The 14510-nt window shown below is 54.6% G+C and overlaps 1 protein-coding gene across 1 annotated transcript in view; it reads right to left on the bottom strand.

The window, feature by feature from the left end:
- Positions 1-5371: 5371 nt before the first annotated feature.
- Positions 5372-14510, bottom strand: part of RBM19 (RNA binding motif protein 19) — a 51459-nt gene continuing 42320 nt past the window's right edge. The window contains exons 24-25 of the mRNA XM_088176210.1: positions 12482-12595; positions 5372-5740 (exon numbers count right to left, since the gene is read on the bottom strand). Coding sequence (XP_088032336.1) covers positions 12504-12595 — 92 coding nt within the window. The 3' untranslated portion in view covers positions 5372-5740; positions 12482-12503. The remainder of the gene's footprint in view (positions 5741-12481; positions 12596-14510) is intronic.

The raw sequence follows: 14510 nt of genomic DNA, 5'->3' as shown, positions 1-14510 counted from the left end.
TGCCCAGCTGCTGGTTAGCTTTTAAAACTGTTCTCCCACCAGCTGGGGAATCAGGCACCTCTGCTCCTCACTCAGTCTCAGCCCAGGGCCTGAGCTGGTTGATATTAAAGCAAATAAACAGCTCCTCAAAGCTTCCCAAAAAGGGGTCTGATGGTGCCACCACCCAGGAGACCTCAGAAGAAGGTCCAGATGCCTTTAAGTCATCTGGGTGATGGCAGCTGGGCTGGCTGGGGTGCTGTCCTCATGACCCCAAGCTCTTTGTGCTGCAGCCCCGAGCTGAGGCTGCCACAGCCCAGCAGCTGCACTTTGGGCAGGGCAGGAACATCAACCAGTGCTGACCCCGATGTGTGAAATCCTCCAAGCCCCCAGAGCCAGGGAATATATTTCATCCCAAGAAAAGCTTTGTACAGCAAAAAAAGGGTTTCACTGTGTGCTCCAGGGAGCTGAGAAGAGCAAGGAATGCTCAGGGGTTTGTTGTTCAGCAAAATTCCTGTCCCCAGGCAGCTCTGGATGCTGGAGAATTTCCCAGTCTGTGATCTGGAGATGCTGGGGAAAACCTGGGGGAGGCTGGGGAAGGGCATTCCCCTTGGAGGTGACAGCACGCTGCACTCCCTGCACCTGAAGGAAACTTTCGGGGAGGCAGAATTAATTCCTGAGTGTCATCATCTCAATTAGAGCACGGATAAAAAACCCAAGGCTCTCCTCTGGCAGAACCAATGGCAGAGTTTTGGCGGCTTTGCCCCAGCTGGGGACAATCCCAAGCCCAGGTGGCAGTGCCCAGATGCCAGGTCCGTGGGCAGGGCTGGGAGGCTCCGTGCTCCTGCCGTGGCCAGCAGCTCCTCTGCTCCCCGGGGAGGGTCAGCAGCCCGGCAGGGGCAGATCCATCCCGGGGTGACCCCCGCGGGTCCCCGCGCTGACAAAAGGCCTATCTTCTCTCCGCCTAAATGATTTAAATTCTAATCAAACATCATTTATAGCACATCTCGGAGCCGTCTCCCGGGAGCTGGTCCCACGTGAGCCGTTGCCAGGGCAACCGGGGGGTCTCATTTCAGAAATGTCAGATTGCATTATTGTCTTCACACTTCTCTGATAACCCGGTGTCTCTCCCTCTCCTGCCACCACCCCCCTCCCCGGCAGCCAACCCCCACACTCCCGGGAGGAAATCACCGGCTCCGTTTCATCCCCTGCCCTGCCAGCACCACCCTCCCAAGGCAGGCCCTGCCGCCTGCTCCGTGCCCCCTTATTCGGGATGGAAGGGAAAAGCAGAGCTGGCTTTGTGCTCACCGTGCAGGGATGGAGGTGATGCTCCTGTCACCCCCTCTGTGTTCCCTGCCATGCACGGGGCTGCTTGTGCCTCCCAAAAAATGAAAGGGAGAAGGGTGGGCAGAGCTCAGAGCAAGGCTTTGGTCTGTCTGGGTGAGCTTTCACAGGGCATCTCCCAGCACATCCAGAGCAGGATCAGCCCTGAGGGGACACTGCAGCTCCTCCTGCCAGGGCTTCCCTCTGTCCCCGGGCAGGGTGAGCACCGGGAACCAGCCGGGTGAGGGATTGATCCCATGGGCACCTTCTGGAGCACGGCTGCTCCTCTGCTTCATGGTTTTCCCTTCTCCCCTTCTAGGGGAAGGTGTCCCTGCCCATGGCAGGGGGTGGAAGCCCCTGGTCTTGAAGGTCCCTTCCAACCCAAACATAAACCCCAGCTCCTCCTCGTTCCCCCGTCTCCTGGAGCCCTGACACTGCAGCCAGCTGAGCTGCTCTGGCCCCCTCCATGACTCCAAGGACCCCCCAGAATCCTGTCCCCAGGTCCCAAAGGCCAGCCTGGAGCAGTGACACCACAGATGAACCCTCAGTGAGGTCTTGCCCAGCCCTGAGATGTCAAAATCCAGCAGAGCCAGGTCTAGCACAGCCGTGCTCTCACACACTGCTGGGAATAATATCCTGGGGGGAAACCCTGACAAGGGTTTGGCCAGGAACCAGTGACCCCAGGGGAAAACTGAGGTGTTTTTATGATTATTCTGCCACAACTTTAGGGAGCTGGGCACATAAACTGTACCTGGTGTTGTGCTCCAGGTGGTTTCCTACAGGAGCTGTCCCTGCTTATCTCCCACACCATCCCAACAGCTCCAGTTCCTCTGTTTTTAACCCTGTGTCCTGCTGGAAGGTGACAGGGCAGTGCTGGTGTCATCCCCCCAGTCCCCAGGCACTGTCACAAGCCCACATGAGCTGTCCCACATCCCTCCATCCCTCCATCCATCCATCTGCCTGATAAACCCCTAATGAACCTCCCAACTCTGCCTCTTCCCAAAGAATAAACCAGCCCTGGCCCAGGCGGTTAATATTTAACTGAATAAGGGCCATAAATATGGAAAATGGGACTTTTAATTAAATAAGCAGCTTTTAAAAGGGCCCTTGGGCCGAAGAGGCTTTTGTTTAAATATGATTGATTTGACACGTCCTTTCCCTCCCGCTTTCTCCCGCTCTCTCCCTCTCCTGCTCGGTGCAGGGGTGGGAAGCAGCTGCAGCACGGTCCTGCTGCAGGACCCTCCGCCTGTCTGTGCCCCAAAAAACCCGCCCACAGCCTCGGGCACCCAGCTCTGGGAGCGTGGGAGCACTGGGGTGGGCACCCAAGCAAGGGCAGCTCACTGCAGCTGATGAGGTTTGAAGCTCGAAATGGGAGCAGAAGGTTTTCCCTGGCTGCTGAGCCACCCTCGCCCACCCCAGCTGCTGGAACCAGGGACCCTGGGAACACTTTTCACCCCCCTGGCCCCCATCACATAACCCCGAGATTTTCCCCACGGAGGATGTGGTGGGTCCCTGACAGAGGGGGTGGAAGGGAAACTGAGGCAGGCAGCAGATGGGCAGCATAGCCATCCAAGGGCAAGGGACTTTTCCTGGAGCTTTGGGGATGGATTCACCCCCCAAAATTTCATCATACACACACACAGAGACTCTGGGAGCAAACACAGAGTGAAACCAGGCCTCAATAACTTTGCTGTTCCCTGACATTTGGGCATTGCCCGCTGGAGCAAGCGGCACTAATTAACTTCTTCCTCAGCCAGGCACGATGGGAGCAGGGGGTTCATGGAGTGCCAGGGGCACTGGGGCGTTTCCAGCCTTGGGGACACCCTGGGGAGCTGTTGGAGTGTGGGTGGCCCTGTCCAGAGCAGCAGTGTCACCCCAAGAGCAGATCCATCTTGGGCTGATGGACCCACCACGGTCCCCTTGCTGCCCAGAGCAGCATCAGGACTGGCTGTGCAAGGAACAGGAGTGGGGGAAAGTCATGGGAGGGGCAGGAATCCTTGGAAAAGATGGGAAAGGACCATGGGATTGAGCAGAGCTGCACCCAGATGGGCAGGGGAGGATGCAGTGCCCATGCCTGGCTCGGTCGGGCACGGAGAAGCTGGAGAAGGGCACAAAGGATGTCCCCAAAACTGAATTTAGGACTGAAGGACAAGTACAGACCAAGAGAAGAGGCAGCCCAGGGAAGGTCAATCCCCCCTGGTTCCTCCTGTGTGTTTTCCACCCGTGGTTCTCCCAGTTCATCCCCCATGGGTGGCACAGGCCCCCAGCTCAGTGCTGCCATGGCAGGTTTCAGCTGAGAACACACAGTTCATTATCTCCACAAACAACTCGGGCCAAGCAAAGCCTTCCCTGGGCTCAGACCTGTTGCTTCGATGGGATTTCATGAGTGAAGAAGGGAAAATGGGGGGGAAAAAGGGAAAATCTGGAAAAGAGCAGGTAAGGACTCACATCACTTCTGGGTACCCTTGGGTGTGGAAATGCCCAGCACAAAGTGCCCAGAGCCAGGCTGTGCTGCTGAGGAATGATCCCACAGGAATGTCAGTGAATGTCAGTGAAATCCCCTCTGGATCCAGAGCTTGAGCTTCTCCCTGGGTCTGAGCACCTCGGTGGTGACACAGCTCAGGAACCTGTCCAAAGCCTGCTCAGAGCTGGGGTCCCCTGAGGGCTCTGGGAGCAGCCAGGTGTCCATCAGTGGTGGCACAGGGAGAGCTGCTGGCACTGCTGGATACTCCCAGGCACCCTGGGGTCATTCCAGGTCCTAATCCTTCAAACTCATCACTAAACTTTTTGTGTTTCCCCTCTAAAGCAGCCAAGGCACTGCCTGGGTGAGTTGTGATGAGCTGCTCCCCTCCCAGGGCTCCTCTCCTCCGAACCCCCTCTGGCACCCCCCACTTTTGGGTGCCCATTCCAAGGCACTGCTGTGGCCTCATTTTTCTCCCTCTGAAATCTGGGCACGTCTCAGCCCTGGTGTGCAGCTTCTGAGCAGTGAAACATCCCTGAATCCTGGTGTTCCCTTCATCCCTGGTGCTTAACCCCACCTCCTCCCAGCCCTTCCCTCCGGGGGCCAGGGCTGCTGGGAGGACTAGGGGCGATTTTTGGCAGGGGCAGCTCAGGAGACAGAGCCAGGGGACAAACCTGGACAGGGGTTTCTCAGCTCTGCTCACCTCTGCTGGTGCCACCTGAGGGTTTTAAGGTTTTCAATGCCTGATTTGAAAAGCAAATTGTAAACCTATCCCAGCTTGCATCCAGCTAGAGATGGGAGAAACCCTTGGCCCACGGGTTGGGAGAAGCTGTCCTGGATGTCCCTGAGCTGCTCAGTTGATAAAATGTGGTTCCCTGCCGTGGTTGTCAGTGTGACACTGGGAGCCTGGCCCTCAGCAGCACCAGGGCATCACTGAGTCCCCCAGGGATGCTGTGGGTGCAGCATTTTCAGTCCCAAAATCCCCCACCCCAAGCCCTGAGCGAGCTCATCAGAAGTGCTCAGCCCTGATGGAATCAGTGGCATTTTCATGGATTCAGGCTCAAATTAACCTCAGTGAGAAAACCAATCTGGCCAGAGGCACCACGCAGGGGTCTGGTGCCACCAGCAGATCCCAACACGAGGCTGCTCCCGGGGGCTGGAGGCGAAAGGCAGAGCTCCTCCTGGCACTGCAGAGATAGAGATTTATTTTCTTTTTTAAGAAAAAGAAAAAAGGGGGGGAGGGGGGCAAAAAAAAGGCCCTGTGTTTGCAGCCAACACGTGTAATCTGTTGCAGCCCTTGTCAGACAAAACAGTTTTGCCGTAAGACAGCGATTCCCAGAGGGGAAAGGGGCGAAGTGAAAATACTTTATCAGCTGCCTACATATGTAAAGCAGTACCCTGGTTGAAAAGCAAAGCCTCTTTCCCTTTGAAAGCTGGGAAGGGAGAGACGGGAGGCGACTGCCTGGGAGCGGGGACAGAAATGACACAGGCACAAAGCCCAGCGTGGCAAAGCCAGGCCTCCCTCCCAAAATGCTCTTATCTCCCCATCAGCCCCAAAAAAACTACCTGGCTGTGGAGAAGAAACAAAGCCAAACAAAACCCAGACTTGGCTCAGTTTGGGAAATTAAAAATATGGTTTTTAATGTACAGGAATCATTTAATTCAGACATTAAGGGCAGGTTCTGTCAGAGTCCCCGGGTCAGCAGGGAAGTGTCCATTGCTCCAGGTTCCTCTTCCCTCAGGTTGGGCTGAGATGAAGGGAATCACTCCTTGCCTGGATTTAAGGTGATGCTCAGGAGCTGCCAGCAGACAAGGGTTTTCCTTCCTCTCTGAATTTAAAGTCTGTTTCAAAGGGAATTCCAGGACCTGGACACATGGCATAAATCAACCCTTGGGTTCACAGGATGAGTGGACTCTACTGGCAACAAGTGGGCTGGCTCCTCATGGAGGCTTCTCCTGCTCCATCCATCAGCCAGAGCCCTGAAAAAGTGGGGAAAAAAAAAAAATCAATTCCATGTAGCAGCTCCCCCAGCAAGCCAGCGAGGAGACACGAGCTGGGCTGGGGGGACACCGAGCTCCAGGAGGAGCTGAGATCCCATGGATAGGGATGCACAGAGGCAGGAGGGAGATAAGGAATGGGATGGGGGGGAGAAGAGGAGCAAGGAAAGGAGGGAAGCAGGAGAAGAAAGGGCAGGGAAGCAGCAGGGGGGGAGAGGGAAGGAGCCCGTGCGTGCCCATCTGGGCGATGCATCACATTGAAATTGTCCCGCATTAAAAATTCACCAGCCAGTGAATTTTCAAGGGATTTGTAGTAATTAGATGACAAAATGCTGGCAAATCTCAGGCTTGCCAAAGATGTTACTCAGGGGTCAAAGACTCGACACTTTTGGCTGGGTAATTTGTAAGTGTCAATCACACTCAGCCATCAGAGGGAGAGGAGAGCTCCAAGGGCTGAATCCTAACGAAGTCCAAGGCTCCTGCCTGCTGTGGCCCCTCCTGCTGCCACCAGGCCTGCAGACCCCCAGCTGGAACCACACTGGGCTGACTTGGTTTCTCATTTTTTTTAAATGAAAAGAAGGAACTTGCCGAGTTTTGCTTTTCAGCACCGATCTCTGGTGGGAGGAGCTCCTGCCTGTCCTGATGTGCCTGTCCTGTTTATCTTGCTGGGGGGAGCACCGTGGGCTGTGACCCCCTGGCTGATGTCTCTGCAGTTCTTCTGCCACGTGTTTGGCCCTGCTCCTGGGACAGCCCACCCTGCTGTTTCCTGGGGCTGACACACTGGGCTGACTTGTGCTGAAAATGGAATTAAAGCAGCTCCTGTCTGCAATCTCCCTGTTCCTGCCTCCCCACTGCATGTCAGGGAGACTTTTGGGGCCACCAAAGCAACCCCATGGGTTGTCCCTGCCTGTGCTGGCTCTGTTGAAAAACCCAGGTAAATTGAGATCCAGCAGGACACTCCCAGCCCTGGAGGGGGGGGTCCCACCTCAGGCTGAGCCTATGGCAGCAGCTCATCCACCACATCCACCCAGAGCCTGGGGGAGAAAAGAAATTGCAAAGTTTTCCACATCATCAGCTTAAAAACAGACTAGAAAATGCAAAAATTAATGCTTTGCCCAAAACACCAGAGGAAATCCCTGTCTCAGCCAGGTGTGAATCTCCAGAGAGGGCTCAGCCTTGCTGAGATTGAGGCTAAGCCTGGGCTTTGCTGCCAGGTTTTGTGGGCAGAGGATGGCTCTGAGGGGATGGCCTAGCCCCAGATCTCTCCTGGAGAGAATTTTTTGCCTTTTGTGGTCTTGTTTCTAAGCTGATAAAGTAGAAAAGTCCTGGATTTCTCACCAGCACGAGGGGGATGGCTGTTAACAGGGGCTACACTTACCTCCAATAAGATTTGGGGTCACCAAGTCTGGGAGAGGCAGGAGCCTGCTTTTCTCTCCCTCCCTCCTGGCTTATAAAGCTGTCCTTGTTATCCCTGCTAAACCCCACCTCCAATTTTGGGCTGTGAGGGATGATTGAAGCTGTAGGGAAGGGATGGGGAGGTTCTGAGGCATCAAACAGCACCCATCACACCCCAAGGAAAAGCAATCACATCCCTAACCCCCTTCTACTTCAAGAAGCCAAACCCCAGAGGAAAGGAAACTAAAGGAGGTTTGTCTGCTCCATCCCTCCCAGTGTGCTGAATTTCCTGAGTGCTCTTAACCCAGTGGTGTGGGGAGAGCTGGAAAGGGAAGGGCAGGAGGGAAATGGCCTCTGGACAGAGCTGCTGTGGTTTATCTGAGTGCAGAGCCATTGCCAGCCTGGTGCTGTCCAGCCCTGTGCTGCCCTGTCCTGGGGAGCTGAGGGCACTGGGAACGTGGCTGGAGGCTCCTCCTCAATTGCCAAAGTCATTTAATAGCTGCAAAACACCTTGCAGGGGCAGCCTTCCTCCAGCTCCTCATCAGCTGCACTTGCAGCTCCTACTCCACATATTTAAATAGCCCAAATCATGGGCTGAGGGGTTTTTCCATGGTTTTATCCTCATTTGATCTACCAGTGCCTTCAGATGCTGCTGGAAGAATATTTGTTGGGAGGCAGCAGGGAAGGAGTCTGCCTGTCACTGTGCTGGGCACTTGGGAGCCATTCCCTGCTCACAGGGGGTGTCCATGGGATGTTTCCTCCCTGTCAGAGCCTGCTGCTGGCAGATGAAGGCCCCCAGCCCCACCCCAGTGCACCTGAACACAGCTCCTACCACTGCCCCGCTCACTCCTGCAGGAGAAAATTAACCAGAAAATGCCGAATTTCCCCCAGGTCACCTCTCCTGACACACACCACAGCCCTTACTGCCCTCCCAGTCTGTCCCAGCAGCTTTGCTAAACCCTGAGCTGGGGATGATGCCACGTGTGGGGACGTGGTGATGCTGGCTCTGAACCCCCCCCATCCCCAGCAGCCCACCATGGTCCCAGGGCTGGACCACAGACACAAACCTAATGACATGGCACTAATTATGGCCTGTGGAACATAGGGACTGTGCTCCTGCAGCTCCCAGGGGAGGAGAGACACTCCCTTCTCCAGGATCCTTCCCACCTCCCTGCTCCTGGGCTGCCTCCACTTCCCGTTTGTCACCGATTCAGGTCACACCCTGCACACCCCCAGCGTCTGCTGTGCTCTGCCTCCCTTCCCAGCTCCAGTTTGGGGTGAAAGCTTCCCTGATTAGCCAATTTGGATCCCTATTTACTGTGAATTACTGAGCCTGATTATTATTCATGGCTGGCGAAGGCTGAGATCTCAAGCCCGGCCATGCGATTTCTCATCCTCTCCAATGCATATATTTAGGGAAAACAGGAGGCAGAGTGCCTCAGTCAGGGAAGCTGCTCACTGCCTCCTCCTCCTCCTCCTGCTGTATTTCCTGCTGAGGAAGGTGCTGATGGAAGCTGGAATGTGCTGCCAAACACTGGTGGTGCTGCGACCCAGAGTAAAGTCCAGATGTGTTGGAATATTGGTCCCTTCCAACTCAGCTTCTCCTGGGATTCTGTGCTGAAGGAGGAGCTCCCCAGATCTCCCAGTCAGCATCCAGGTCAACTCTTCTCAATCTGCATTTGCAAATTCTTCCTGAACCTCCCTCTGGAGATTCCTGGAGTCAGCAGCTGGGCTGGAAAGCAGCAGGCAGGACACAGGGGATGCAAGATTTTCCTTCAGCCCTGGCAAAGGGTGGGTGAACAGCATTTATGGTGCTTGCTTGGCCTTTAAGTGCTTCCCAGACCTCATTCCATGGGATAAACTTGGGAGGAAGACAGGCAAGATGGGACTGAAGGGAAGAGAAGAGCTGGAATTCCTCAGTTGTGGGCAGGAATTTCCTGAATTGAGCAGTGGTGATGGAAAGAAACCACCAAGTGCTCAGGGATGCTGCCTGCCTGTCCCTGCCAAATCTCCTGCCTTCTCCTATGGGACAGGGAGGAAAACTCAGCTGGTGCTCAGGAGTTTTCCAAAGGGAATGGGTCACTTTGGGCACCCACAGGGCACAGCAGAGGGCCTGGCAGTGCCCAGCAAACCCAGGCTCCCTGCTCTGTGCCTTGCCTTGCTTTGCTGGCTGTCCCCATAAGGAGATAAAAGCCTCTGGCAACAGGCAGCAATGAGGGAGAGCTGCTTCCACATTCAAACCCCTTAACCCTCTCATTCAGCAAAAAAGCTGCATTTGAATAATATCCTAATCCAATTGCAGAGCTGGCCCTGGGGAGGGGGATCTGCAGTGAGCCTGGGGACAGCTGCAGCCACCACAGCTCCTGCTCTTGTCCAGCTCGCTGGGGTCTCCCCCTGGATGAAGCTGTCACAACCTGACACAAACCCAGGGCTTCACCCCCAGGGGCCCTGCACCGTGTCCCAGCGGGCAGAGCTGAGTGTAAAGCCCAGGTCTGAGCTCTCTGCAGAGGCTGAGCACAGCCCAGAGAGCCCCAGAGCCCAGCGGGGGTGGCTGTACCCCAGCTCTCACCTGCACAGCCAGGTCTGCTGGGTGACCCTGCCTTGGGGCTGCTCATCTTCTCTGCCACCAGCACAGCCTGGCGACAGCACTCACACCCCAAAAAGGACACCGAGAGGAGCATCACACCCTCCCTGTGCCCAGCTCTGCCCTGGCAGCACAGGAGTGACAGGCACACATGGTGACAACTCTGGCGTGTCAAGAGCCAGCAAAACAAGGGACAGGGCTACAGCTCATCCCAGCCCAGTTACAACCATCGGTGTGCAATCATTTGGGACAGACAAATTCCTGAAGAATAGAAAAGAAACTATTCCCCCTCCCAAAGCAAACAAGAGCATTGCAGCAGCACTGCTGAGGTTAAGGAGCAGGGGGAAGCTGTTCCCTGCTTTAGCTCTGTGGACAGGTAACAGAGTTTGCATTATTTTGTCATTAGGATTGCTTCAGATCAGGGGGGAAAAAAGCAAACAGCCAGTGGGGAGTGCTGAATTTCTGCAGACCTACTTAAGTGATCATTTTCATTCAGGTGTATGCTCGTTTTTAGAAAATTCGTGCTGTAATTTTAGGGGTGCAACGTGTGGGATTCTCAATACGTAACAAAGAAGTGGAGCAGGAATTAACTCCAACTGTTCTCCAGAGCTGTGATCAGCACTTCCATAATTAATGTCCAGGCACATATATATCTGTGTACACATACACAGCCCCCCCCTGCTCACATCAAACAGATTTCCTTGATACCAAATTGCCTGAAAAATTAACCAATGTCAAACTGCTCCACAAGATAAGTATCATTAAGGGAAAAAGAAAAATCTTCATTATGTTTGAAGGTACAGGGGAAAAAAAAAAGCCTCACATGAATGTTTTCCAGCCTGTTCCCAGCCTGGGAAATAACATGTTTTAAAACATATCTAAGGGTTAAATTAATTTTCATTAAAATTTAAATTTGAGAAGGCTCCCTCTCTTCTTTCCTCCCTCCTCCCCCTTTGAACGTTTGACTGGCAACCATTTCATATTTCAATCTCGGCAGAACAAATTGAATTAGATGTTGAAACCAAACTCTGCTCTGTTCTCTAAAGCCTACATGCTCTGCTTGTGCTAATCCTTTTCGTCGCCGCTGCAGACCTCAGAGACACTCAGCAAGAAACCTGCCCTGCCACAAAAGACAATGAAGGGAAAGAGAAAAAAAAAAAAATAGGGAAAAAAACCCCACAGGAAAATCCAAGCCCAACCTGCAAGGCTGCAGAGCTTTGCTGAAATCATGTGCTGGGTGATGCTCGTGCCTGGAGGGGACCCTGCCCAGCTGCTCTGTCCTCTGTGCTGGACATGGGCTGGTCCAGCATGGCCAAACATCCCTGCTGGACTGAAATTTAATTTACCTAAGGCTGAAGTTTCCCTGCAGTGACCCCCTGGTGCAGAGCTGTGCCAGTGGTGTAGGCAGTGGGAAACAGGGACAGGAATGCCACTCACCAATGCCAAGCAAGAAAAGGGGAATCGAGTCTGTCACCACTTCAGGGGACACTGCCACACCCTCTGACAATGCTGCTTCCACCCCTGTGCCTCAGTTTCCCCAGCTGATGCTGTACAGGAAGAGGGTTTTACACCCCAGCCCTGACACATCCCAAAGGGGTATCCCTGAATTTTGGTCTGTGCCCTGAGCCAGCACTGCCAGGTCGTGGCAGGAGTGGCTGCTGTTGTGTTTGGGAAGTGTCTCAGTGGCAGTAGCAGGACTCTGCAGCTGCAGCAAGTTTGGGGGAGCAGCAAGGGCTGTGACACCTCTGGTCCCTGGGCAGGAGCTCAGCCCGGGACTGCAGCCTCAGTGCTGAGCCCTGTTCTGGAGAATTTTGCAGAACAGCTGTGATTGGACACATCTGTAAGCACAGAGTTCACAGCACACACACCTGGAGGTCCCCAAAGCACAGCTGGACAGATGTTACCCCAAAGCTCCATCCACTGGCCCTGCATGGAGCAGGCAGTGCTGCTTTAACCCAGCTCACATGCTGTGAACAGGGCTCCCAGCAGGTCCCCAGGGCTTCCACTGCCACAAACACACACAAAGGACACCACGAGCCCATGTCACCCCTCCTGAACCCACACAGGGTGAGATGAGCTCAGGGGTCTCAAAAAGATGAGAGGGGCTGACAGGACTGCAGGGTTTGACCTCAGGGAGCCGTTTCATCCTGGCTCCCTCCTGCCATCCCATATTTTCCAGCCCTGAGGTGCTACCCCAAGACACACCAAGGAGTGATGGCAGCCAGGACTCACAGATCTCGGGGTGTGGTGCTTTTGGAGGGAGAGAAGCTGTGGAGTTTTTGGTGCTGGCAGGGAAAAGGCCTTTACCAAACTGTGACATGGTGGCAGCTGCAGGTTGGTGTCCAAACAGGATTTTTTGGCTGCCCATCTGTTCTCCTCCAGCCACAGGGAGGGACAATTCACACCCTGACAGCAATTCCTGCTGCAGCAGAAATTCTGCTGCCTTTCCCTGGGGGGATGCCAAGAGCCAGGGGAGCACACAGAACACACCCAGGGCAGACACTCACTTCAACACGGGGCTCAAACCGAGCCCAAATCTGGGCTGTAACCCCTGGGACCACAGCCAGGAGCCTGTGGGGTCACAGGGGGGAGAGGCAAAGGGTGGAATCCTTGCCTGGAGGCTGCCGAGCCTTTGGAATTCCATTTTCTCTTGCCCCTGGCGCTACCAACCCTGCAGCAAGCCAGGACACCGTGATCTTTAGGGCTAGCTGTGCCCACCCCAGCCCCACTGCCCCAGTACCCACCTCACCAGACCCCAGGCTGCTGTTAGATGTCCTCATCTTTGTTATTCTCCTCCTCCTCCAGGTGCTCCATGATTTCATCCAAAATCTCCGATCGTTTTTTCTTCTTCGGGGAGTCTGTCCAGGCCCGGGTGGGAGCAAAAAGGGGAAGAAGAAAAGCAAAAATTACAACCTGGACCCACCTTGGGAGGGGCTGGAGGCAGCAGGATACCCTTCCAGTTGAAAGTCATCAAGTATCATCTACTTCTCCTCCCCAGGCAGGTCCTGGGATTCCAATACCTCCCACCCATGCTTTAGTTCACTGGCTGGGAGCAAACAGCATCCAAACAGGTGATGGTGATGCCAACCCTTCCTGCTGACCCCAATTCACCACGGAATTCACCAGCTCCCCATGGAAAAGTGGCTGCAATCCTAACCAGGGGTTCAGCAGGTCCATCCCATCCCAGCAGCACATCCCTCACCTCGGCAGGACATGGCCCTGCTTTGTCCCTGCTGCCCCACAGCACAGCACTGTCCTGGCACTGCCCAGCTCCCTGGGACACAGCACCATGCACACATCTCTCCCAATGCATCCAGGACAGGGGGGCAACCCTGAGGGAACATCCCAAGCCCAGCACTTGAGGTGACAAAGCCATTTGGTCCCTGATCTGAGGCTGACATCCTCCTTTATGCTGGGCAAGCAGTGCCCTCCCGGCAGGAGCAGTGGCACAGCCCCCTCTCCCCCCCTGGCTCCACAGCTCGCTCACAGCACATGGAGAACAGCTGTTTAAATCCTGCTTTCAGACATCAAAAGCCTCGCTGGGTTTCTCAAACAAACAAACATACCATAGGACTAAAGAAAAGGTGTAAAATAAATAAATGGAACAAGCTGTGCATTTTCTTTTAGTATTACAGCTGCTGCGGGAGATAAACAACAAGTAAATGTCACAAAACATCAATACAGAAGAAATTAACCTGACAAAAGCTCACATCCCCCCCCCCTCCGCCTCCCCCCAACTCCCAACAATTTTGCATTTCTGGAGTTCCCATCTAATGATTTTATTTTTCAATTAATTCCTTGACAGAGAGCCAGAACCTGCCTCCCTTCTCCCTGGGGGCTGTGGGGACAGGAGGGGGATGAGGGTGCTCCCACTGAGCTCAGGGGAGCCCAGGGGGCCACAAGGTGCCACCCCAAGACCCTCCAGCAGCTCCTCCCAGTTCAATCACCCAAAGGCACCAGGGGTAGGTGCCAGCTCAGCAGTTCTCCCTCTCCTTAACTTTGCTCCCAGCTCTCCTGCTTTGGAGTGACATCAAATGTGGTCCCATCTCCCAAATCCACTGTTGGAAGTGTGTCCTGTACCTGCCACCCCTTCCCAAACAGACCCTCACGGAGACCCTGCAGTGCTGGGGCTGCACAGCAGAGGAGAAGCTGGAGATGGGACTCTGGGTGCACAGGGAGCATCCCTCAGCAGAGCAGGACAATTCCCCCTGCTACACCCCCAGATTCACCAGCTCAGCCACGGGGAGCACCAGGAGCATCCCCCTCTGCTCTGAGGAGGGGAAAATAACAACCCAGGAGGGTGGGGAAGCGAATTGCTTCGACTTCCTTCCGTTCTGCTGCTCCAAGCTGGTTAAGGTTTGCCCGCTAACGATCCCATTTGCTTCCTTTAAACAATGGGCAAAGCCGGGGGGGTGGGCTGGGAGGGGATTACCACGGGATTAGAACGTGCCAGGGTTGTGGATGCCACGCTAATCCTGCAGGGTTTTACTCTCCGGCTCCGGCATGTGTTTGCATTAGTTACAGATGCTCTCGAAAAAAAAAAAAAATTAAAAAAAAAGAAATAGGAAAGGACAAAGGAGAAAAAAAGGGAGCCCAGCGGTTGGGAGGTGAGGGAAAAGGAAACCTGGGGGTCGGCGGCCAAAGGAGGAGCGATCTGGGAAAGGTGATGGAGGCAGGAGCAAATGGGAAAGGTGATGGTGGCAGGAAGACTTTCCAACCCCACCAGCAGGATCAGGACCTTCCTTCCCTGGCAGCCCCCTGCTTCCAACAACA

The sequence above is a fragment of the Sturnus vulgaris genome, chromosome 19 (genome assembly GCF_052056855.1).
Source record: "Sturnus vulgaris isolate bStuVul1 chromosome 19, bStuVul1.hap1, whole genome shotgun sequence".
Lineage (NCBI taxonomy): Eukaryota > Metazoa > Chordata > Aves > Passeriformes > Sturnidae > Sturnus > Sturnus vulgaris.
This window is presented reverse-complemented; position numbering and strand designations above follow the sequence as displayed.